At 37.6% G+C, this 26,182-nt stretch overlaps 2 protein-coding genes across 6 annotated transcripts in view; one reads left to right on the forward strand and one right to left on the reverse strand.

Moving 5' to 3' along the window:
• Nucleotides 1-10,673, forward strand: part of KCNIP4 (potassium voltage-gated channel interacting protein 4) — a 346,284-nt gene extending 335,611 nt beyond the window's left edge. For all 5 annotated transcript variants that reach the window (XM_065735726.1, XM_065735728.1, XM_065735725.1 and 2 more), the window contains 4 exons: nt 3,561-3,668; nt 4,372-4,476; nt 4,810-4,872; nt 10,586-10,673. In XM_065735726.1, the coding sequence (XP_065591798.1) occupies nt 3,561-3,668; nt 4,372-4,476; nt 4,810-4,872; nt 10,586-10,633 (324 nt within the window). In that variant the 3' untranslated portion in view covers nt 10,634-10,673. The remainder of the gene's footprint in view (nt 1-3,560; nt 3,669-4,371; nt 4,477-4,809; nt 4,873-10,585) is intronic.
• Nucleotides 10,674-11,120: 447 nt separating this feature from the next.
• Nucleotides 11,121-25,295, reverse strand: PACRGL (parkin coregulated like). The gene is made up of 9 exons (XM_065735729.1): nt 25,207-25,295; nt 23,762-23,918; nt 21,991-22,058; nt 20,558-20,648; nt 15,990-16,124; nt 15,718-15,825; nt 14,755-14,835; nt 12,851-12,970; nt 11,121-11,187 (listed from the first exon to the last, which is right to left on the reverse strand). The coding sequence occupies exons 2-8, from the start codon at nt 23,900-23,902 to the stop codon at nt 12,914-12,916; spliced, it is 681 nt and encodes a 226-aa protein (XP_065591801.1). The 5' UTR covers nt 23,903-23,918; nt 25,207-25,295; the 3' UTR covers nt 11,121-11,187; nt 12,851-12,913.
• Between the last annotated feature and the right edge of the window lie 887 nt (nt 25,296-26,182).

Here is a 26,182-nt window from a genome sequence, read left to right on the forward strand (position 1 = left end):
CAGTGTAAAGCAGCTACACATAAATACAGTTCCTCTCAATAGCAGCTTCTGCAGGTCATTGCTGACCTTTGCTGTCTTAACTGCATCTGTGCCCCACTATGTCTATGATTAACTTTCCCTGTTTGACCTCTTTAATTGGAGTCTTCACAGGTACTACGAGGCTCCGTAGGAAGCTAGAGAGTTGGAAATAAGGAGCTGTGAAAAGAAGTAAAGGCAAATATCAAAGAACACACACTTGGTGTGCTTCAATTGAAGACAGAGAAGAGCCCTGGGGTGTGCCTGAGTCAGGCCCTTCTCTGGAGTTGATCAGCTGTGTACCATCAGATCAGATGCACCTCTAGTATTCCCTAGTAGGTGCTCAGTGAGCAGGGCTGTCCTGCTCAGTAGGCAGCATCAGCATCTTTAGGGACAGAAGTGTCCATGCAGTACCATCTTGCTTCAAAAATAAATACCCTTTATCCCCAGGAGTTACATGCATAAACCAGAAAACAATACATGTCTGAGTACTCTAAATACTGTAATGATCACTTGGGTTCATTCCAAATGAGGTGCTTAAGTCAGTTGATAGCACATGTGTAGACAGACTCTACCTGAGCTTATTTGCTGCCCTAAATACTGTTGTCCCATTGTAGCATTCTGCACTGCACTGCACTAGTGTAACACATACCATAGTTGCACCACTCCTGGCATGCACCACACCTTCTACCATCCAGGGCCTTTCTCTGTTTGAAGATCTTGCCCAAAATGCCATGTGGATTCAGACTGTGACCACTGAATCTGATTTTCCATTTCTGTATGATTTTATTGTTAATTTTTTAAGCTGTATGAAATTAAATATGTAGAAAAGATATCCTGACTGGATACTAATCCTTATTCAGCTCATCAGAACCTGTTTTTATTGTAAGTCTCTTTTATGGTTCCTGAATTGGAGAACTCCAGAGAGCACTCAAAAGGCGGTGTACCTGTACTGATCTGTGTAAAATTCCCAAATGCACTGATGCAGTAGGGAAGGAGGTGATCCACACTTGCAAAGTTTAGAGTATATACCTGGAAGGTTTTGAGTTGTTAGGAAGACAGTTGGCATATGAGTAAGTGCCTTAAAAAAACATAAATAAAATACTAACAAATAAATAAAGGAAGAAAGTGAAATAATCAGGAAAAAAGAAAGTACATATGATTTCAGAATCATTAAATGGCTTGGGTTGGTTTAAAGGCAGTCTAGTTCCAATCTACTTGCTGCAGGCAGGGTTGCCACACACTCGATCAGGCTGCCCAGGGCCACATCCAAACCCCAGGGATGGGGCATCCATTACTTCTCTGGGCAGCCTGTTCCAGTGCCTCACCACTTGAAGTATCAAAATAAAAGCAAATATTACTGGTGTCAAGTGCTGTGAAACATAATACTTTAAGAAAATAAAGTTATTGGAGACCTTTACAGAAGAATTCAAGAAACACAGCATCAGGAAGGAAGTAAAACAGTACAGAAAAAAATGTGAAGAAATAGTACCACATTAAAAAGGTTAATTGCTAATGTTGTAATGCGATCAAATCTGTTCCAAATTTCTTGGACATTTTAATACTTAATAGCACGCTGTTAAAGAGCTGTTCGGAGATTTGACCCTGTGGCCCTCAATTAGACATTGAGATGTAGGCAAGATAAGTTGAACAAAACTCGTTTTCAAGACTCATGTATTCATTTACCCCAAAGGGCACATGTACCAGTAACGCAGAAATTACGACAGACTAAGAGCATACCACTGGAACTGTTAAAGTCTGAAACTGTCAGAAGAGCTCTGCTTACCAGAGCATCTAAGCTGTGATGTCTGTGTTTGCTTGACTGCTCAGGGTACACTTATCTGACTATGTGGTACAGACCTTTGTAATTTATGTTTAACCTCCATGCATTCTTTTCCACTCCTCCTGTTTTAAGGAAATGTAGTTTGACAAAGGTGATACAAAATCATTCAGCTTTTGTAGTCTCTGGTTTAGCGTTACTCTAAGAATTCCTGTACGTCTTAACAATAACATAAAAATGCACATTTAAACATAAGCTATTCAAGTATTGTGCTTGACACATTATAGGGACAGCTACACAGACATATGGGTCTACAAGCTTATTAAATAGAAACAAGTGGAGGAAAAGTTCAGGGAAAAAAAAAGCCATTGTTTTTAAAAATGCATTTAATGAGCTAAGAAATGCAGAAGACAGATGACAATGCATCTTGATTGATATCTTCTCCAGTCTAGAAGATGCTCACGCAATGTAAACAAGGTTTGAGTGGTTTCTGTTGTTGAAAGAATATCAACTGCTATAGCAGAAATGACAAGTCATGGCCTGAAGCAGTGATTGAGATCCTGGTTGGCAGGCAGTGCCAACCCAGGGGAGCTCAGGTGCATGCAGTGTACCTGAGTGACCAGGTAGGGTGGAGCCAGGATCCACCCCATCCCAGATGTAATTTAATGGGTTGGCTGTGGAGGTGATGGTATCTCAGTAGAGATCCCTGCCTACCTGTGGCCTTCCAAAAGTAAGTAGCTTTCTTTTTTCTTCTTCTTTTTTTTTTTTTTAATTTATTTTTTTCCCTGCATCCACAGCTGCTGCTTTTGGGCTTGTTCTCATTTGCTGTAGCCTAGGATTGTGCCTCTCTGCTATTATTGTTGTACTTTTCATCATGGTATAGCCTTACTACTGTAAGGTGAAGACCTTGTTCTAGCTCTGGTGTTAAGTAGTATATCAATTTTCAGAATTGTTTGTCTGCTGATCAAGAGCATAGTCTGACTGCTCCTGACAAATTTAATTTGTCAGTTATCCCTAGCCAGGTACTACATGTATATAATTTCAGTCTTCTTTTTTATTTCTGTGGTGGAGCTCTAAAGCAACAGAGCACTGGTGGGTGACAAGACCACTGAGGTGGCACATGGATGCAAAATAAGTACCATTCCCTATTGGGTTTCCAATGAAACATTTAAGTATTGGGGTAATGCACATTTAGTTTTTAATGATGACTGTGCAAAATTCATCCAGGAGTTTTGAGAACTACATATTCTACTTCCTATGTGTGTGTATATATATAAGGATGTGATATTCCTTAGTGGACAGTTATTTCAAAATTGGTCTCCTGTGCTTAGATTAATCTAACTCGCATTTAAGCTTAGTGCTGGGCCATTAGACCATGGGATCTGCTTTTGCTTGGTATTAGTTCAACAAAGACTTCTTATGTGAGGCATTTCAAAGGATGAATCCACTAACAGAAGATAGTGGCTCATTTTACAGGAAGTACTCAATTTACTTTTTAATTTTTAGTTTAGTGTACAGTGCCTATATATTTTTACTTAGATATTATTATTTAATATTAATATCTTAGTAATAATATAATATATAATAGTATCTATTATATATTATATGTCTATTATTTAAATAACAGCAGACCTTAATTTGTCAAGTGAGAGAAAGAAAAACAACACGCTGCTTGGAATTTCTGTGATTCTGGTGCATTTGTCTGCATTTCTGAGTATTTGTGTCTGCTCCATTCAAAACTTACCAAGACCTTTTGTCTATTTAGGATTTTGTTATGGGTCTCTCAATTTTACTCCGAGGGACAGTACAGGAGAAACTGAACTGGGCTTTCAATTTGTATGATATAAATAAGGATGGATACATAACTAAAGAGGTAAGGTCTACTTTTTATACTAATCACTGAAACTGAATGTTGTATACGGAAGTCTTGCTTTGAAGGAAGAATGGCATCAGAAGAACCACTGTCAGAATCTGTCAAGAAAGAATATATAATGTATTAAGAAGTGGTTGTGCTAAAAAGAATTTTCTCTCTTTAAGCCATATATCAAAATTGGTGAAGGAAAAATATCACAGAAACATGTGCAGATGACATACAGCAGATGACTTGTACCTATAGTTATTCTTGCAGTTTTTGTAACTCCTGCTATTAATGATATCCAAAGCATTTGATAAAAATGGAAGACTCTTTGCAGGTGTCCAGGTTTGTGTGTGAGTATTCCCTTCTCCTGATAACTCAACTGTATGAAGGTCTCATGTTTCAACCTGCTGCTGCAGAACTATTTTCCTGCTTGCTTATGCATTAGATCTTAGACTTCCCACAGTCAGTGTATGTGTATATTCTGAATCACTCACATTATTTAAAATCAGGAACATTCATTTGCGTGTATTTAACAAGTAATGAAAGCCAGACCAATATGCTGGAATTCCTAGGAGCATCCTGTGCATTCTTGAAGCTGTTCAATCACGAAGTGTAATGTATTGTTTCTAAAATGAAAGTCAGAAGTCATTTATGTTTTATGAATCAAAGCACAATGTACAATTCAGTGTGCATTGTATATTTTTTTTTTCCTCTTCAGGAAATGCTTGATATCATGAAAGCAATATATGATATGATGGGGAAATGCACTTATCCTGTTCTCAAGGAGGACACACCTAGACAACATGTGGAAACATTTTTCCAGGTGGGTCAGGTAACAAAGAAAATCAAAGACTGAGCTGTTTGCAGCTGTGGAAAGATTTTCACTGTTGTAATTACTTTGCTTATCCTATCAACTTTGTGGTTTTTTTCTCTGTGGTTCCATCACAAGGCACTCATCTCTCAGATCTACTCGACACATCTTGCTTTTTCAGTGAGCTCTTTACGCTGGTGTATTACACCCTTCATCTTCATGACAGTTTGGCCTAGTTGTTCCCTAGGCCAACATGTAAATGAAATGAATAATAAAAATGACTTTTTTTAAAGTAGATTTCAGGAGTGTAATCGTGTGTTATTGTTTTTTTCTCTTTCTGAACAGAAAATGGACAAAAATAAAGATGGTGTAGTTACCATAGATGAATTCATTGAGAGCTGCCAGAAGGTAAGCACCCAGTGATAAGTGTTGACCCGTATCAGCTGGCTAGTGCTATCATACACTGATTATTTCTTCTTGAGCTAACAATGAGTAGAACAGCATTATATTTGTACATAAGAGCAAGAATTTTTTTTATAGTTTGGATACATATACCTAACTTCTGATAATGTTGGGTAATGCTCTTACAACTGGTATACAATCACAACAATAATATTACTTGAAAAATGGTCACATATAGGATTGTTCCCCTAGCAGTAAGCTTTAGGGAGAGTGGAAGCAGCTTGCAAACTGTTGAATGGCAGGAATTTTTTTTCAAGGCAAGCCAATGATGAGCAGTTGGAAGTGTTTACGTTGTCTAGGTGGCTGTTAATTTCCTTCAACTGCTGAAAGCAGCTCCTTGCATTTTGAACCAGGGTTGAAAATAAACATGCAGCAAGAATTACAGCCTGTTGTCACTCCTTTGCCCTTGGGAACTGACTTGCTTTCACATGAGGAGCCAATGTGAGGAAAGATAAGAGTGCATTTTCAGAATTTTAAGGAGCTTCCATTAATATGTAACTTGAAAAATGCAAGAAAAATAAAACAAAATAATGATAGCAACTGTTGGTGCGATAAGAGGTTGTGTTATGTACTGCAAAATGTTGTATTACACCTAGTGATAAGGTGGGCTTGATTACACTGGGCAAATTGATAAGGCAAAACAAAACCAATGTTATTTGTTGTGGTGAGAAATGTAAGGAACTGTAGTAGTGTATAGATGTGATGTCAGCCTTCCCAGGCTGACTAAGATTAGTGTGAAGCTGTCAGGAGACCAGCAGCATGGACTGTGTATTGTTTCCTGTGTGTACTGTATTCTGACACCAAGAAGTGAATAGTACACGAGAGATGGGGAAGAACAATGCAGTTACATTCATTTATAAATTTATAGTGACTTGGAATATGGAAAGCAGGACTGGAAATAGCATAGACATGCTAAAATTTGTCTGTTGTTTTATGTATCCTTGGGATTGCTCTTGTGTTTTAAAAGTAGCAAAATACAGAGAGGTCACAACCACTTAGTGGTCACATACTGAGTCTTTTAATCTATCTTAATCCACTGACTTTGGCACATGAAAAAGGAAAACAGCTCTTCTAATTATGGCTGTCCTGTATATCCTTAGCAATGGGTACTGGATAGAGTCCTGTCTGTCAGCAGTGTTACACTGATGGTGGTTCTAGCTTGTCAGACTCACTCAATATGAGTGACAGGTATTTGCTCTGCTAACATTTTTCATCAGAAACAGATGAGGTTTATTTCCCAGCTGAGGTCTACAGAGTTCTAGAAGTTACATAAAAGACTTTTCTGAATATTGTTATTATAGTAATGGACAGATTGCTTCATTTACAAAGAAAATTAGTACCTTTTGGTAAAGAGTTGCCTGCTCTTCTTTGCTAAAGTGATTCAGTTTCTCACTTCTGTTAGTTTAGTTTTCTTATTTAGCTCTGAGCATTCAAAATATGTGAGAGATGCCCTATAAATCACTGCATGACAGACACCATTCTCTCATTTTAGAGATCAGATCATCTTGCTGATGTGGCATCCAAATGATGGCATACAAAAGATATCCTGCTGCCCGTGGTTTGTTTTTTTTTTCCCCCCTAAGATCTCTTATTAACAGCTCTGAGCTGCAAAGTTTATAATTCATATTTGTGTCAGGATTTAGTTTTCAGAAATGAGATTAGAGTTTTGAATTCAACCTGACTCCTTCAAGAGAATTCTTTCAGGAGTGCTCTGTCAATGTGGTTTCAACCTTTTCAGGATTATGTTTCTCCCAAAGGGCAGTAGTGGCCTCTTCCTCTTAAAACACAGCTGCAGGCTGTAACATTAGCTCTTTTGCTAATAAATTAGTAAGTACAAGAATGAAAGATAATAGAAAGATAGTGTTCAACTTCCTTTCTTTTCCCAGCACGCACTGATTTGCATCACTCCAAAATAAGAAGTCTCATCATTCATGAGTTTATAACGATGCCTAAAACAAAATTAATCCTTTCTATAGAAAACTCACCTGTTTTGGCCCTGACATGCAGTGTTTTTATAGTCTTCTTTTATAGTCCTGACGTTGTGCTAAGGAAAAATAGTGTTTATCATTATCACCTTTCTTTCAGTATCTCATCTTTATTCCAAGCTGCAAAATACTCATTTAGTTCAATTTTTCCTGCTGAGGAAACCAGTCCACCCCTTTAGCTACCCTCAGCACTCTGCACAGGGTACTGTTAGTTCTACTGTTATCTTTTGCTTACCAGAATCTTATGCTGCTGAATCAGGACAGGGTCACAGCATGCCCACTGTTCCCTAGACTTTGATGTCTATCTTTTGTTACTTCTACAAGCCATCCTTCAGCATAAAAGCTGATATCAGAGCAAGTCTGCTTAAAAACATTCCCTGCTGGTTTAGCGTAACAAATGATTCTACCTCAAACCTTGGAATGGGAGTGCCCATGGATGACCATGGTAGTCAGAGCTGCACCTGGTGCAAATGAAAATATGCTAGAGGCATACAGGAAATGTTCACTAGTCCCTGTGTTCTATCCTAAGCTGCAAGATGAGAGTGCAAGGAAACAAGCACTGCAAAATGCCCTCAACCAAACTCTAAAGCTAAATCCCTTCTAGTGTGAATCTTATAGGGTACTAGAAGCCTATTCTACCAGGAAAAGCAGAAGAAAAGTTTCTCTTGAATGACCTCTTGTATAGGACTTGCCAGCCTCTGAGAACTGCTGCTGCTCCTCTGTTTTGATTTGAAAGCCATGTTAGTGGGTCTTAGAAGTGCATCCATTTTACTGGTGTTCTGTGATAGTTAAGGTCAGTGTGGCATGCTTTAAAAGCAAGAAGTAACACAGCAGGGCATATTTAAAGAGAGAAGCTCCACTTTCAGTTCCTGTGTTTGTTTGTTTTTTTTTGTTTTTGTTTTTTATTTTTTTTTACTTTTTGGTAGCATCAAAGGCCTCTGTGTAAACACATACGCAGTTGTATCTTTTAGTATCTTTTAAAGTCCCCTCTTTGTGCTGAGTACTTGTTTGGCACAACTATCACTGCAGTAGCACTGTACAGTCTAGAGAATATATCAAGTTTGGGACTTAATTCACAGTTCCTATGTGAAGGGTGGCCTATCCCTTCACCAAGTAAATATGAAGAAGATATGTAAGGAACTATGGCGTATTCAGTCTTCACTCAGTATGGTGCTGTCTGGTCAGCAGTTATAAGGACCTATCTTTGCTTATGAAGAAGTAAGGATAACAGAAGTGTTTCTTCTTGATCCTACCCTGTTCCTCCTCTGTCCTTTGGCTGCTTGCTGTTGGTAGAAAGTGGCTCGACTTGGGCATTACTTCATATAGCAGTACTCCTGGGGTAGATATTTTCTGCAGTAGTAACCCAGGGTTACTGTGAGGCTAGTGTAAAAACAGCAAAGGAGCCATATCAGATTTCAGAAAGAAAAACCTCTATGCAAGCTTGCAGTTAGGTCAGATGGGGTAAAGCTCATTCATTCATGGGTTGTTTTTTTTTTTTGTTTGTTTGTTTTTATGTTATATGGACTACGTAAACATGTTCCTTGTGCCTTGATTCAGGAATCATTAAACAAACCTATTATGAAAAGCTGCTTAGAAAAATGTAGTGAAAAATGAGGCAAATGAGAAAGGTGCACAGTTGGAAGGCTTCAGAACTGAAACAGCCAACATCAGAAATACAGAGCTAGCTATTTTTTAAATTCAGTTTCATTAGTACATATTAGAAAATCAGTAGGAAGTGTCAAAACTGCTTCTAAATCAAGGACATTGTCTGTTTGCTAAACATAATTATAAATAGATATACAAAAACATCTGTAAACAATTAAATGAGAAATTATTCCAATGAAAGCACACTTTCAATTTCGCACCAGTGACCTTAAATAGTATACTGATGTTTCAGAAGTTACTTGAAGTTAAAATAAGCCTAGTTAACTACCCACACAACATTTTGAAGCATTTACATAGAATTATTATTAAACTAGAGAACATTCCTTCAATGAATTAGTTTGTTAGCACAGAATGTTATGTAGATTGATTCTTATGACATCTCAAATGATGTTGCTATATAGAATCAAGGGTAAAAACTCTAAAACCCTTTTGTGCATGTTTTCTAACATAAATTGGGAGAACTACTCAAAGTTGTTGCTTCCAATGAAGCAAATCAGCCATTGGACTGAACAGTAAATGATTTAACTTTAATTTCTAACTTTAATTTCTATGTTACTACAGTGTTAATGTACAGAAGGCCTATGTATCAGTATGCTATGATAACCTGAGAACTGTTTTTATTAAGTGGTATGTATTGAGTTTAGAAAGAAAAAATCATTATAATGGAGACCAGCAATTGATGAATTATCCTCTGCCTCCACTGTGCCCTGATGAGGCTGTACTTCGAATACTGTGTCCAGTTATGGGCTCCCCAGTTCAAAAAAGATCTCCTAAGAGTCCAGTGGAGGGCCAAAGATAATAAAGGGCCTGGAGCATATCTATCTCTTATAAGGAAAGGCTGAGTAACCTGGGTCTGAAAAGAAGACTGAGAAGGGATTAATGTTTATAAGTATCTAAAGGGAGGTAGGAGGCAAACAGATGAGGCCAGGCTCTTCCAGGTGGTGCATAGTGATAGCACAAGGAGTAATGGCCTAAAACTTGATCATAGGAAGTTTCGTACTAACATGTGGAAGAGTTTCTTTATATTAAGGGTGATGGATCACTGGAACAGGTTGCCCAGAGAGGCTGTAGGAGTCTCCTTCTATGGAGATATTCAAGTCCCAGCTGGACTTCTACCTGTGCAACCTATTGTAGGGTACCTGCTTGAGCAGCGGAGCTGGACTCAATGATCTCCTGAGGTCCCTTCCAATCTCTGCAATTCTGTGAGTGTGTTAACATATTCTTGCAGCTGTACTGTTGATGTGGAACTGCTGCGAAATATGGGTACTGAAAGTAAAATCTGTCTTCAGTGAAAGGTATATATTACAAACAATCTTTCTTTCTCACTGCTAGGCTGAGAGTTATTTTCTGATAGAAATGAGTACAGTCAGGCATCAGTAAACACTGGGAGTAACATGAAATTTGAAGATTTTGCTACCTATCTAATGCAAACAAACAGAAAGCAGAAGTGGCATTAGAAACCAGCCTACAGCTGTCAGTGTGAACACATGGAAAAGATAAACTGAGGAGTAAGAGTGCTCAGTGTTGCTGTGGGAACTGATTAATTCGTCCAACCAAACAAGGATGCACATTTAAATGTTATATTTTAGAGTCAGAAATGGAGAAAAAAGGCTTGTGTACAATACATAATACTGTTAATTACAAATACTGTATATAGTAACTTCTGATTCACAGTGCAGATAAAGAAATTATTCCTTAAGTATTCATTGCCTATGTATAACTTGCTTTACTGGGTATGAATTTATAACCTTCAAAAAAAAAACAAAAAAAAAACATGCTAATGCATTCCTGGCAGAAGAGTTTTGGTTAAATTAATATAGAAAGATCAGGTGTAAAATCAGGAGTATATCCATTAACAGCTTTTTTTCTGCTAATGATTTCTCCAAGCAGGCTGAAAAAGATGGCCATTGCACATGTACAGTTTGTCTTGCCTCATTTCACTGTAGGTAGTAGCCACCTACATTTATAATGGTGTGTGATTTTCATGTTTGTGTGTTTGTTTTTCACAGGATGAGAATATAATGCGGTCCATGCAGCTCTTTGAAAATGTCATTTAATGAAGGCATTAAGTCAACAACTAATGGACAAATATAAGCAATTCTACAACATAATCTAAAAGATGGATTTCCCATTTTACCATAAATAAAGTTACTCAGCTTTACACTGAGACACGTAATATGCAAATAAGTCTTTTTTTATTTTATGTTTTCCCTAACTCTTTCTAAATTATACATTTCTAGTACTTCAGCGGTGGTACTTAGCAAAGTTGTTCTGAGAAGTCAGTGTTTTATTTCAGACCCCTCAAAAGAGAACCTGACAAGCATTTTTATTCTCTAGATAAAATAGATTTAATTGCATAAAGAAATTACTCTTAGTTTTGCTACACGTTTTGGACTGGATTCAGCCCAGTTGTTTGAGTGTACTTATTAAATCTCAGCTTCTAATTTATACAGAGGCATTACCATGTATTTTCTTTTCATATTTGTCTGGTGTAGTCCTCAAATTTTTAAGTAATATTTCAAGTGCTATCATTGATGTCCAATGCACAGCTTGCAGCAGTTGCCTTTCACATTTGACTTGCTTCTGTCCTCTTCAGGAACACCTCCCAAACCTAACAAAATAGGTGATTTGAGAGGAAGAAGTGTTGAACAAACACATTTAAATTATGATTGTTTCAGTAGTTCTGTTCCCTAACAAGTACTGGTAAGCTTGTAGCAATCTTGCTTATCTAGTACATCTGAATTTATCAAGACAAAAATATCAAGGTATTCTACATACTGTATTTCTAATTCTTCTTGCACATATAAATAAAGTTAAAAATATTTTGAATTTTTTAATGAACTTAACCAGTTCCTACCACTGTTTTCATGAATGTCTTGTTGCCTTTAATAAAGTTAAAAAAAAAGTTATTGATTTTAAAATTTTCATCCCTCTTCAGTGCACAGAATGAAGATCACTAGGCAGTAATATCTACTAATATTGACTACTAGATGAATTAACATCTGCGTCAGCATTTTTGTAGTATCTTTAAGATTCAAGGAAAAAAAATGAAGCTTCAAATATACAATGCTATCTCTATGTGATAAGTGCATTACACTTTTTAGGATCATTTCTTCATTAAGATTGGAGAAACCTTGATTATGAATCTAGATAAAAATGTATGTACCTAAAGTATACTAATGCCCCTTCCAATACATGTAATTTTTAAGATAGATTGTCCAGAGATTTTTGCCAAATAGGTGAAATGCTATCAGAGGTAGGCCAATCTTCATTGTGACATTGCTGCAGAAAATGTGAAACAGGATTAATGAAGTAGAAAGAATGTTGCAAATGTTCTTTTGCAAAAAAATAAAAAATATCAGGTATCTATTCTGGTGTAGAGATGGGATATTAGAGGCATGTTGAAGGCTGCTCTGCTATCACCAGTGTAGGATAAGAGTAGTACAATACATGTACACCTGAAATTTGCTGTAGAGTGTTTATGTAAACTAAATGTGCACATTTTGTAAAAAAAATAAAAAATAAAGTACACAAAGAAAAACAAGCAGCATGATTTTGTGTGTGTGTGTTGTTAAACAAATAGTTAGTTGTATCTCTTCAGATTTAACATTTCTGCCAAAAAAGTGTGTTTATTTTAACAAGCTTAAATATGCTTTATATTGTCTTAGAATTGTTCTGAATTAAATTTAATTTAGCCAGCCAGCAATAATCTTCTAAATACTCTGAAACTGTTTTCACATGAACAGCATTTAACAAGACCTGTTGACAACATTTTGCAATCAAGCTCAATTACACTAATGGGCAATGCTGCTCCAGCTTCTGAGAGCCATGTGCAGGGCAGACCCTGAGCTAAGTCCCTATTTGCTACATGGATGGTAAGTTCAGCTTCACACCTTCCAAAGCTGACTCTCAAAGAAGTCTCTAAGTCCTGATGAACCAGAACTTCATCCCATGGCACAGAATAAATTAGTTAAATTACATATGTTACTGAAACATTTATCGTGAAGTTCATGGCCATTTAAAGTAATTACAGCCAAATTATTTTGTAAATTGAAAAAAATAATTTATAACAAAATATAAGTTTATATTGACTTTGCTTTTGAAATAAATAATAGCCAATGAAAGCACAATGCATACACAAATAAATAGCAGCAAATAAATAAAGAATTAATATACAGTCTTCCATAATCATATATTCCTAAACTTACAGGGCATTTCCCACTCTCCATCATACTGAAAAAGAACTGTGATTAATTTAAAAGAACATAGCATACCATAGTGATGTTCACAGGCAGTTTCTTTTCAGACTTGTCCTCACTATGGAGTGGAGTTTTTGTTCAGGGGAAGATAGAACAGTAGGTTGGAATTTTAGATTTGATGATAGTCACTGTCGCCTGATGATGAAAATAAATAAAAAACATTTGAAAAAGTAAGGCACACTAGCACTAGATTTGAGACTATTCACACGTCTACAGGTTGTATAATTCAAAGCTTTTACTTTCTTAGTTGCTTTTTCTGTTATGAAACAGAATGGTAGAAAAGTAAAATTTATTTATTATTTATTTACTAAGAAACTTACTTTCAAAAGGGTTGAAAATATAACGGACTGAAAAAAACCAATATGAGCATTGTGATACCTAATGAAGGAGAGTAATATTCTGGAAGAGACTGCCAATAAAAGTACTGATCATATCCATTGCAACTCATTTTTTTAAAGTTGATAAATTCATTAGTTGGGCTATGTCATGGCATTGACTGTGAACACCACTTAAGAGCTTCTTCCAGTTTTTTCTCCTTTTTCTAACATTATTTTAAAAGAAAGATGTGCAGAAAGACCACACAGTAATCTGATAGGCTACCATAAAGTAGATAGAGATAATGATTAGAGGTGGCTTAGTGATTTACTGGATAAGCTCTATTATCTGGACTTTAACTTAACTTAATGTCTCAGAACATCAAAATAATGAAATGTAAGATTCCTCTTCTTATCACACTAAACACACATCACGAACTTTCACGCCACTTCTGTCATGATATCTTAAAGTCTGAAAGATGAACATTCCTCTCACCATTAAATTAATTAACGAGTTCCCCTAAAAATGAACTGCTGCCTAATGATTATATGGTTGCTTATTAAGAAAAACAGCTCAGAAGTGCTAAGACCTACATTTGGGGTCCCTGTCCTCCACCTTATTTCTATTCTTTGTCAATGCTCATTCAATATCACACATACAAGAAGTGCTCACAAGGTCATCAGAACAAATACTTTCCCTTCCAGATGAATACCCAGGCCAATACTTTCTCCCTTTTTCTTCTCTCCTTCTTGATGAACAATGAATATCACAACAAAAGTAGTGAACAGAACATTCAGCACGAGAATGCTCCTCCCTAACTTACTACTTAAAACATTTTTTAAAACGTGTAGCAACTGAGGATCTTTACCTCTGGGTTAACCAAGATGGGCTGAAATGTATCTGATTTTCTTATTAAGCGACTTAAATACTATACTCATATAAAGCATCCTGGATATTAACCCACTCCACACCCATTCAAACCCCATTAAAATACTTTAGATTTTCCACAGAAGTTAAGAATTCAAAAAGAAAGAACAGAGAGTGACTTTTTTAACTGCTAAGGCTGCATAAACTTCCCACCAAGAAGAGTAAAATTTCCCAAGCAAACAACATTGGTAGGGATTTAAGTGGATAGATACTTGCTCCTCAAAAGAGTTTATTGAATGCAGATTGGTGCCCTGTTTGAGTACAGCCACTCAGTTCCTTCTCTAGCTACTGATCCCCTAGAATATTTTACGGAAACATACTCCCTTGTTTCCTGCTTTGAGATTAAAATAATGGTGAAGACAAATAAAGGAGAGAAAAAAAGAAACAAGAGAAGCAAACTGGCAGAATATGGTTCACACGGTGTAGATTTATGGTCATTTCTATCATCACTTGATACCTCAAAAGGACTAAAACAACTATTTTACAGTGGAATGGAATTGACATGGTTTTAACCAATAAAAAGTCCTCTGTTTTATACAATATGAATAGCTGTGACATGTATAAATAAGTACTTCTCTGAACAGGGTTATTAATCTGATAACCAGGTACGGAAGTTGTCTTGGCAAAAAAGATGCACTCAAGTGAGCAGTTCACATATTACTATCTGTTCAACTCACCTTTCCACCATATTGCTCCAACTTTTGTAAAGCAACAGTGATTTTTTCTCTAAATTTCTTGTCCATTAATCTCCTTGCAAGCTGTTGGAAAAGTAAAATAAAGAGGTCTTGTCTTTGAGAAATGACAGCCAAAAGAAACATCATTTTATAACTTGCAGCCGATGTCATAAAGTACGGCTCTGAGTCAAAGCAGAAGGAGTGCAACGTTGATTGTTGAGCTTACTTTGAATTAAAGTTTCTCATAAATGCAAAAATTTTAAGAGGAATCAGTCAATTCATAGTCATTCTTGAAGTGCTATCCACATGAAAAGTAAACGTGCTTTTCATATGCACTGAAAGGGATTTACTATAGTGAAAACACTAAAAAAATTACTGCAGGTTCTCTCTTCCTTTTATTTTGCTATAAAAAATTCACTCTGGAAGAAAGCTAAATTAAACCACGTCTGTCTGATAGAGGAAGGAAGTCTACAGAATGATGTCTACAAAAGCATTCAATGTAAAAATACATTCCCCAGTTCAACTTGAAGTTTAGTGAATGAAACTTCCTTGTGCAGAATTCCCATCTGAAAGAAGCAGAAATATTTCCCTACAATAATATCAACACTTCCTCAGAGTTTTGAAAATGTTCACACTTGAAGTGCAAAACTCAGTTAGCAATAATCATAAACACTGTTTCAAAACATAGCATCTATTTCACCTCAGGCTCAAAGCTGGATCTTTTTTATACAGGAAACGCTTCATTTATTCTCCACTTTACATTAACAACAGGTTTTCCACACTGATAGGACTTCTAAAGTCACCGTACCATTCAAGAATGAAGGACTTCCATAGAGAAATACACGAAGTAATACTTTCCACAGAACTGCTGAGTCCTCCAGTTTATCTGTGCAGATATTACAGCAAACTCTCAACCAAAGTACCATGAAAATACATATAATCTGTTACTACAGCATTAAAACTTACATTTGTAAGCAGATGCTTCAGATGGTCGTTAAGAGATGGTCCAACAACAGCACTCAGCTGAACTACAGCATCTAATCCCCTTTCAAATACCTCATCATCTGAATGGGCCTTAAAGGGAAGGAAAAGAAATTGTGTCAAAGTAATATTTGGACAGGTGCAGAAACTCCTCAAAAATGCAATCTATTTTATGATTGTATTTTCATTATTTACTTTTAATAAATTAAAATAACTGGAAAACCATTAATTTTTATAGTGTTAAGTGTAAGACATACCAGTGCAGCCTTTAATACAGGAACTAGACGAGGCAACAGGGGAATGGCTTTTTCATCAGCACCTTCAGTAAGAAGTAATTCTTTGAAACCCTCCTTTGAAACAAATGTATATGGATGCTTTGTCTCTCTCAGCCCCTTGTGCAAAAGTAAAATATATTAACAGTTAGTCCTTTAAAAGCAAAACAAAAGTTCCACATAGCAGAAAGACAGTGTTTAGATTCTCTTACATCGATTCAAAACATAAAATACACTAACTCCACCGTGTGGATCCACAGAGTACAACTCTGATGACAAAATATTCATTTTTCTTTTGAAACATTGAATATTAAAGCTTACATTATGAATATTGCTATTTCAATTACTATTTGTACTTCATTCTCTTTAATCTGCCAATCCCAAAGAAATTTTTCAACAGGGCCATAAGCAAAAGAATAGGTTATATTTGCAAATAATTTCCATACTGTGAGGGAAAATAAAATAGAAGGTGAATAACGGAAGGAAAGACAGAACCCCCAGCAACTGCAAAAACTTGTGAGTGGTACGTGAGCAACAGAACTCTAAGACTGAAGTCCTATGGTGGAAGTCTTTGTTATTTCAATAATAGGAGGTGCAAGCTACTTTAGGTATGGACAGCTTGATCAATCATTGAAAGGAACTGAATGCCTGGAGGCATTTAAGGCAAGGATGGATGTAGCTCTGGGCAGCCTGGTCTAGTGGCAACCCTGCCCACGCCAGGGGGGTTGAAACTAGATGATCTTTGAGGTCCTTTTGAACCCAGGCCATTCTATGATTCTACAAAAATAAAAGCCCACTCTATAGTATGCATTCAACTTCTATTTAGACTCCTGAAACACAGTTATCATAAATGATGCTGATTAAATATAGGAGTCTGATTAAATATAGGAGTCTGAACACTATAAACAGTGCTTATATGCTTTAAGTTATTTAAAGCATCCTATTTCCCTTGTATTAATTCGATCTATTAGCAAGGGTACTCTTAAATTTAATTGGTGGGCTTTATACACATTAAAAAAAATAATCAATTGTTTATAAAAGAACTTTTAAACGAACAAATGGATCAGAGTATTTTGTTCAACATTTGTGAATCTGAGCTGCACTCTTGTAAGTGGGCAGTATCTTAATGATTAGGGAGAACCACCTAGCTCTTCCAGAATGCTCTGGCAATATTCTTGGTAATATTGTTGACTCTCTTCATGCACAGAAGATCTTCACCTTGCTCTTCCATATCTATGAGTCTAAATTTTGGCTTGTTGAGCTAGTTTTGTTCCCTGTGCAACCAGGTCTAGGGAGCCTGCTTTGGCAGGGGAGATGCCAGATACCAGATGATCTCTAGAGGTCCCTTCCAGTCCCTACAGTTCTGTGACTGTTTTAAAACACTATTTGCAGCTTAAACAGATTATGTTGTAAGATGCAAAGGTTCATTTCTTTCATAGCACACTAAAGGCAACTTTCACTAAGCATGTGAAGTGCCAAGATGTCTAGCTCCACTTCCTTAAAGTCTAGGTTAACAAAGTGCCTTGTACTTTCTGTACCCCTGTACCTCAGGGAGAGAAAATCCCTGAGGACTTCTGGCTAGTATTAAGATTACTCAAAAATAATATTAATTTTTACTCTTATCTGAGCAAGACATACTTACTGGTCAACTGGAATTTTAGAACAATTCCTTGTCCTGAGTGCCAACTTATAGCTTAACAAAGAATATATAATGAGTACTTCAGCTAAGTGTCAGTTAATCACCAGACCCCTAGTAATTCCTTAGATTAACTTTCCACCTGTAAGAAAGTCTGACTGATTCAGTGACTCACAAAGTACAGATCTCAAAGCACAAACACATCCAGCACAACTTAAAGCAGGAACTGTAGAAGATAAAAATCTAGCTTTTCAATGAGCACAGAGCTCCAAAAAAGCCACTCACCTATACTGCTGAATATGAAGTGCTCACAGCCTGCGTTTACAAAGTAAGATAGCAGCAACTGACACAATTAACATAAAGTCCTAAAGAATTAGCATTTATAACATAAACTGAACTTGCTGGAAAGCTATCAAGTCCTCATATCTGTGAAGAGCCATCTCCAAGAGCAATCAGAAGCGTGAGCCACAAGTATGAGTATACAGTTGTGACAGTTCCTATGCAGAACTATGCTGATGGCTTAAGAAGCACAATATAGGTAACTATAAAAAGTTCAAATAGTTTCAATAATCTTAAATGTGTTAAATTCATATTTCTTCCCAAATCCATATATAGACAACACAAAGTCAATCCAAATAGTTCACAATGCCCTGAAAGAGGAGGTAAGTCCAAAATCTCTCAATAAATATACTACAAGGCCTGCTCTGAAAGTAACATCTCCTATCACATTAGGCTGGTCAACAATGTCAGAGGTGGATGTTACTGGTAAGGCAGTAGAAGCTGAACCTTCCCACTAATATTCCTCACATCTTTCAGACGTGACAGATGGCAACAGATGGGGCAGAGCCACTTCCACAATGCCATGGGGGGGGCACAGTGTGAGCTGTGCTGGGCCACATGGTGCCTGAGAGTTGGACACAGATGCCTTAAGTGACTCTTAAAAGACCCCAAGTGACTTTGCTACAGTTAATAGCATGTATTACTGGTCACAGATTCTCTTAGTGTTAACATTAAGTTTAATATTACTGGAAATGAAGACAGAGCCACGCTATTTTCAGTAGTACCCTGTGCCAGGATAAGAGGCAGTAGGCATAAACTGAAACAAAAGAGGTTCCATTTGAATACCAGCAGAAGCACTTCATTGTACAGATGATGCAACACTGGCACAGCCTGCTCTCAGTGCTCCTGCTTGAGCAGGAGTTGGACAGATGGATTCACGGGTATCTTCCCACCTTGAACATCCTGTTATTGTGTGATAACAGGAGGTAAAAGCATCCTGGAAGAGATTACCTCACTGCCTGGGCCAGAAAAAAATCTACATAAAGCTGCTAGAATGTGATGTGGCAGATACTTTAAGCGTATACTTTATTTTCAATATTTAAAAACCACTATTTGCATTTATTTTTACATTAGATAGGGTTATGGATAATTATAATGAAAGAAGGAAATATCAAAGCATTCCTTCTCTTCAGGTGTTAACAATTCTTAAAATAAGAACACAAATGCATATTAGGATCTAGTTTGACAATGTTTGACTCTGATGCCTTCCAAGGAAAACGATGTATCTCCAGCTAAACCACACATCTGTTTTAGACATTGCAGTATTTGGTCAAAAGACAAGAAACCATCCTTCAATGACCTACGCAAACAAGAAACTGTCTGAAATATGACAAAGTAGAAAGGAACATATATAAACCGTAATGCTCAGAAAGGAACAACTTCTTTTTATCCCTGCTATTCTAAGTAGAAAAGAGATCTTATGCAGAACTTCCTGCATGTAGTCCTGTATCTCTTTCATGTGAAGATTTTTTACCTCTCCTTGTATTTAGTGGGAGAAAAATAGTGGAACGTTTACAGAGAAAAAAGAGCACAGAAACCCCACAGCTGTCTTTCTGATGACCAGAAAACAAGTAATAGAAAAATCTAATGCAGCTACACCTGTTTTTAATTACTCTTTACAGTATCCACAATAGATTTCAGTTGATGCTAGCCTGGAGTTGGGCACTTCATTTTACACAGTGCACACTGTCAGGACTTCCAAGTAAGTAGAAATAGCCTATGACAGTTCAGTCATTCTTACCTAAACAGATCACTGCAGAGGCACACAAAAGCCAACAATGTGTTCTGATTGAAAGTGAACTGGAATTCAGCTAAACTGACTACTGAACTGTGAATTTCAATGCTTCCAAAAGGCATGAGACAAAGAATCAGTAGTTCTCCTGTGTGCTCCCTAAACATATCTACTCCATCTCAGTCCCAGGCAAATAAATGCAGGCAGTGAGTTTATCCCTATGCAGATATGGTGACTATATAATTTCTCTTATCTACAAAAGAGTTGTTTTCACAGTCCCTGGATGACTTTTTTGACTGCAACATATGTGAAAGCTATGTATTACAAAAAAAAAAAAAAGAACAAAAAAAAAAAAACAAAAACACTTTGTACATGTTTGAGAGAACTGAAATCCAACTTTTTTTCTTTTTTCTCCACACGTTATCCACATCCCAGATACACACAGAATCACAGAATTGCTCAGGTGGGAAACGGCCTTCAAGATCATCAAGTCAAACCTCAAAATACTTCAGTCAGAAAGGAACGGGCTTGCTTCTAGTTTCTTATTTAACTTTGTGTTTGAAATTGGGTTTGGAGATTATCAGTGGTTAGTTCCACCCAGAATGATTTAATTAAATCATGAAGAAGTAGCCTGGCATTATTTAGCTTTTAGGAACACGTTGATCTGAGACATTTATATACATCCCTTGTTTCAAAGAACAAATCACAAACCAGGGAAGCCCAGCTACAGTAGCAATTAAAAAACAGCTGAAATAAAAATCTATCTAACTGAGTACTTTCACATAACGTTTTCAGCACTACATGGAATAAATGCTGTATGCTTATCTTCCCAAGAAGGCAGATTACCTCTGCCAGAGTTACAAGAAGAGGATCAAAAGGAACTGTTTCAGGAGGACACTCCCAGTGCAGTCTGTGCTTCACTGATCCATGCATTAACCTATATAGAAAATTCAAGTTTGAACAAATTAACATACAGTAATACATAAGTTATTTCTAACACTAATAACATTGAAATATTACCATTAGATTTTTAAAACTACCATGACAACCTCAACATATATTGCCCTCCACAATGAAACGTGTAGAAGCACATAAAAGCACAATTATTATAGTTCTCAAGATGGCAGTTTTCAGAATTCTAATCCCAAAAACAAAGAAATCAGAAAATAAAAGTTATAAGAATTATAGACACATCTGATACGGACACAGATGTCCCATTTGTAAATTTATTCATTTTAGTAACTATCAATAAACATTTCCCTCAAATATTAACTGATAAGAAAATTTAGCTGAAACTGAAAGAAAATTATACTGGGATTCATCAGCTGATACTATATGAATGATTACTTTAATACATATATACATAGATATACATGTATTACAAGGGCATGGAACAAATCCTTAGGTCTGTTCAGCCTTGAAAAAAGAAGACCCAGAGGGGATCTGATCCACATCTATAAATACCTAAGGAGCGGGAGGCAAAGGGACGAGGCCGGGCTCTTCTCTGCAGTGTGTGGTGATAGGATGAGGGGAAATGGCCACAATCTGAAGCATAGGAAGTTCCGCACAAATGTACATGAAAACTTCTTCCCAGTGCAGTGGCAGAGCAGTGGCACAGCTGCACAGAGAAGTGGTGGAGTCTCCTTCTCTGGAGATATTCCAGACCCGCTTGGACATCTATATGTGCAACCTGGGCTAGGGAGCTGCTTTGGCAGGGGGTTGGACTCCATGATCTCTGGAGGTCCCTTGCAACCCCTACAATACTGTGATATGTGTATATATATATATATATATATATAGTGCAAATGATTATAAGTAATTATTAATTTAACTAATTCTGCATCCACTTGACAAAAAACTGGAGAAAAGTGCTTATTATGTATATGAATAAAACACAGTTTTGATAACATTGCTGAATATTATCAAATAATATTACAGATTTGAGATATTCAGGAAAACATTCATTACTTACTGTGGACAAAAAAGACTGCGAGGTGTTTTCTTAATAAAATGGCATTAATTTTACTGTCTTTGTTATTGAGGAAAGCACCTTTATATGAAGAAATCAACATCTTTCATGAAAGAGTTTTAACATTGCACAAAAAAGAACAAAAAAAAACAAGTATCAAACATATAGAAAGTTGCTTCTTTCTTTGAAAGTAAAAGAGTAAAAGTAGCTAAGTAAAAGAGCACAGAGTTGTGAATAGATGCCTATCAGTCTGTGTGATTCTGCCTAACCCTAACACATATAACAGAAAGTAAGCAAACAATTAAAATACCTGCATGGAATGCCACCTTTAGCATATGTAGCAGCAAATGCAGAAGGTGTTCTAGAAGGAGCAGCAAACTGTGAGGACACAAAAAAAGAAGAAAAAAGTGTTATTTGGTTATAAGTTTGAATATGTTCAAACTGTAGATTATCAAGAAAGGAGTTTAGTTGTATGATTGTAAAAATAATTTGAAAAAAACCCAGCAGATATAGGATGGAAAACACATATTTGATACATTTATCAAAAAAAGGGTTTCACAGAATTGTCTGCAAAGTCAGTCATAAAAATGAATAAATAATGTAGAATCCATTATAATGTGCTCTCCTGATGCAGTGTCCCCATTTTCCTATTTTGTCATGCAAATCTTTAGACTGAAATCTGATGAGTTCTCTCAACAGATTAAGGATATCTCACTTTCCTGATTGTCATTATATGCAGGTGTCATGGTTGTATGATGAAGTGCTTTGGATTTTTGATAAAAATACTGATGATAGCACCCACACGCTTTACTTGTTGCATGGCAGTGCTTACACAGAGCCACAGATTTTCCAGCTTCTTATGCTGCCCTGCTAAACAAGGTGCACAAGAAGCTAGAGGGGGACACAGCCATGACAGCTGACCTCAAACTGGTCAAAGGGACGTCCTGTACCATACAGCATCATGCTTGGCAATAAAAGCTAGGGTAAAGAATGAGAGGACTTTGGAGTGGTGGTGTTTGTCTTCCTAAGAAATCATTATGTGTGATGAGCCCTGCTTTCCTCGAAGTGGCTGAAAATCTGCCTGCTGATGGGAAGCAGCAAATAAATTCCTTGTTTTCCTTTGATTGCACGCGCAGCTCCCGCTTTACCTAGTAAACTGTCTTTATATCAACCCATGAATTCTTGCACTTTTATCCTCTGCAATTCCTTCCCCCATCCCACCTGGGAAGAGTGAGCAGCTGCGTGCTATTGAGCTGACATGCAGCTGTGGGGTTACACCACAATAGCAGGTAATATGCAGAAGGCTGTTCTGCTACAACCCCAGCCTGATCTGAGCATACACAGAGTATGAGTTGGCAAGATGTAGAATAGCACCAAAGCATGGCATGTGGGCACTGAAAATCAGTGGGGAACTTAATGAGAGGAAAGCCTATACGAAGTATTTTTTTTTATCACACAAATTCTTCCTATCAACTTGAAATATGATGTAATTTATTAGCATGATCACTCAATGCTACATTAAACATCCTGTCATAAAGCATATAGCATGAAATACCAGCAAATCTTAATTTTAATCTCTCTAATATTTGAAACAACATTAACATTAATAAAATTGTGTGCACAATTTGACTTCTAACAATTAATTTGTTAGATTTTTATACAATCTAGGCAACCTTCAAGATTCTTGTTTCACTGCACAACATGGCATGGGTTATCAAAGCCATAACTCTGGTATGTTCCCCTACAGGACCAGGTGCCAAAATTTACAACTGTATTAAAGAAACAAATATAAAACCTCTTTAACACTTGGTCCTAAGTCATGGTTAGGTACCTAGGAAAAAAGTTGCCACTCAAGCCACAGTTATATCAAAATGTCTTTTTTTTTTTTATAAATAGTAACGAACATGTTATTACTCAAGACTTTCAGCATATAATTTAGGGAGTGTATAATTAATAACAAAAGTTTAAATTACCAAAATTGGACCAGTAGAATTATCTGCATGTATATCTTCAAGTACAGAAATTTCTTCCAACAAAGCAATGATTTTAAATGAAACAAAAGACCAACCACCCATACATACCGGATCAATAGTTTTGGGATTCAGCTTGTCACTGGGCTTTGGCTGTGGCTTAACTGCAGATTCTGGTGAACATGGCAAAGGAGATGATGTTTTGCTTTTCTGTGCTGCAGTCTTTGCTTTCATCTGTGTGCCTGATGACATCTTAGAACATTACCACCTAGAATAAAAAATGATGAAAAACATAAAATTTCATTCCTACATGACAGAATATCAAGGGTTATAATCTCAAAGTCAAAAGATTCACATTAACAATGAAGAAAATTTGTATAAGTGTATTACAAAACAAATCTTTATTCTTCTGTATCTTCTAATTCTGTGCTACTCTCCTTCACTTTGTTAACATTTTCAGGGCCACCTTCAGCAACAAATCTTTTAAAAGGATCACAAGTAGACAATGAAGTTTCTTCGGAACAAAGAAAAAGCATTCATGGGATCTTTAAAGGTCAACTTGTCCAACTCCCCTGCAGAGAACAAAGATGTCTACAGCTAGACCAGATCGCTCAGAATTTGGTACAGCCTGATCTTGAATGTCTCCAGGGACGGGGCTTTCTCCACATCCCTGGGCAGCCTGCTCCAGTGCCTCATCATAACCCTTACTGTATAAAAAATTCTTCCTTATATTCAGCCTATATCTACCCTCTTCTAGTTGGAAACCATTTTCCTTGTCCTGATCCTGCGAAAGTCTTCCCCTTCTCTCTTACATCCCTTCTGTAGGTTCAGAACAGCTGCTCTGAGGTCTCTCCCAAGCCTTCTCGTCTCCAGGCTGAACAGCCCTGGCTCTCTCAGTCTGTCCTCATTGGAGAGGTGTTCCATCCTTTGGAGCACTTTCAGGGCCCTCCTCTGGATGTGCTACAACAGGTCCACATCTCTCCTGTCCTGAGGACTCCCCATCTGGACAGAGTACTCTGGGTGAGTTCTCACCAGTGCAGAGCAGAGGTGCAGGATCACCTCCCTCTCCATGCTGGCCCCACTTCATTTGGTGCAGCCCAAGATGCTGTTGGCTTTCTGGGCTGCGAGGCCACACTGCTGGCTCACGTCCAGCTTGCCATACACCAGTACCCCCGAGTGCCTTTCAACAGGGCTGTGTTCAATCCTTGTAATTAATAGCGAAGGTTTCCACAACCCAGGTGCAAGACGCTGTACTTTGATTTGTTGAACCGCACGATCAGAAGCATCCAGACTCTCTCCCACGAAGCAACTGAGACACGTGCCAAGGACTTGCAATACTGTTTTAAGTAACAACCGATTGTAGGTGCACTTCAAGTTACCAGCCACACCATCGCAGGGACAGAAATTACACAAACAGAAGCGAGGCAAAAGCACATCTGAAAGATGTCTGGCAAAGGAGACTAAAAAAAAGAAAGCCTGGGGTCGGTTTCAGGAAAACGCTTAAAAAAGGCAGACCGGCGGTAAGCGGGGCTGCCACGGCGAAACTGCTCACTTACCCCGCTTAACGAGCCCTCTCCCAGAGCGCAGCTAGGGCAGGGAAGGAGAGCAGCAGCGATACCGCCCTTCCCAGCGCCCCGAGGCCCGGCCTGAGCCGGCGGCGGGCAGCCCACGCGCGGCCGCGCTTCCTGCCAGTTGCCGGGGAGACGCCGGAGCCGGGAGCACGGCGCTCCGGGCGCGCCGAGCGCGGACGCGGAGCATGCGCGGTGGAGGAGCGTGCGCAGGGCTCTCCGCTGAGGAGCGGCTGCGTTGTGCGGCTGCGTGAGGCTGCGGCCTGAGGGCCTCCATCGCTTCGCTGAGTGCTGGTGCCTGCCGCCAGCCTGCCTTTCCCCTATTACTTGACTCCAGCACTCTGAGATTGCCCACATGCCAGTTGCTTTGGTTACGTGGCGTGCCTAGCCAGCCCAAATACTGATGTTCAGGCTCACAAGCAGGGGCAAGGAGGAAGAAAGAGTAACGATTAGATCAGAAGTCTGTTTTTTCAATACACCCTATATTTGGAGATGGTCAATTTTAATGTGATGTGGACGATCCCTTTTTATCCGGTGTCTTTAATTTCTTCACAAGGAAAACAAGAATTGTGAAATAATTGCTTTTGCTTTTTTATATTTACATGGTGGAAGTTTGGGGCCACATTCTGTTTGCAGTCAATTCTACTTCAATCATACGTACAGAAAATACTATTTTTTTTTCAGATACCCCACTCTCAGACTATACCAAATGTATGTCATAAATACAGTATTTGTTCATGTAAAAACACGTCTGCGTGTAGTAACTGACCTTGTAAGTAAAAGGAGATATTTTTGTCCTCTGCAAACCCACTACATCATCAGAATGCTTTTTTGCTTTCCTCAAGGGAAGTGTTTACTTTTTCATGAACTCAGCAGTACATCTCCAAGCAAAGCATTATTTTTTGTTTGCTCAAATTGTGTGGGATACAATCTTTCCAGAATCACACATTCTTCTTCACTTTTG

This window comes from Cyrtonyx montezumae, unplaced genomic scaffold, assembly GCF_038088225.1.
Source record: "Cyrtonyx montezumae isolate F1298 unplaced genomic scaffold, pur_monq_1.0 scaffold_2, whole genome shotgun sequence".
Lineage (NCBI taxonomy): Eukaryota > Metazoa > Chordata > Aves > Galliformes > Odontophoridae > Cyrtonyx > Cyrtonyx montezumae.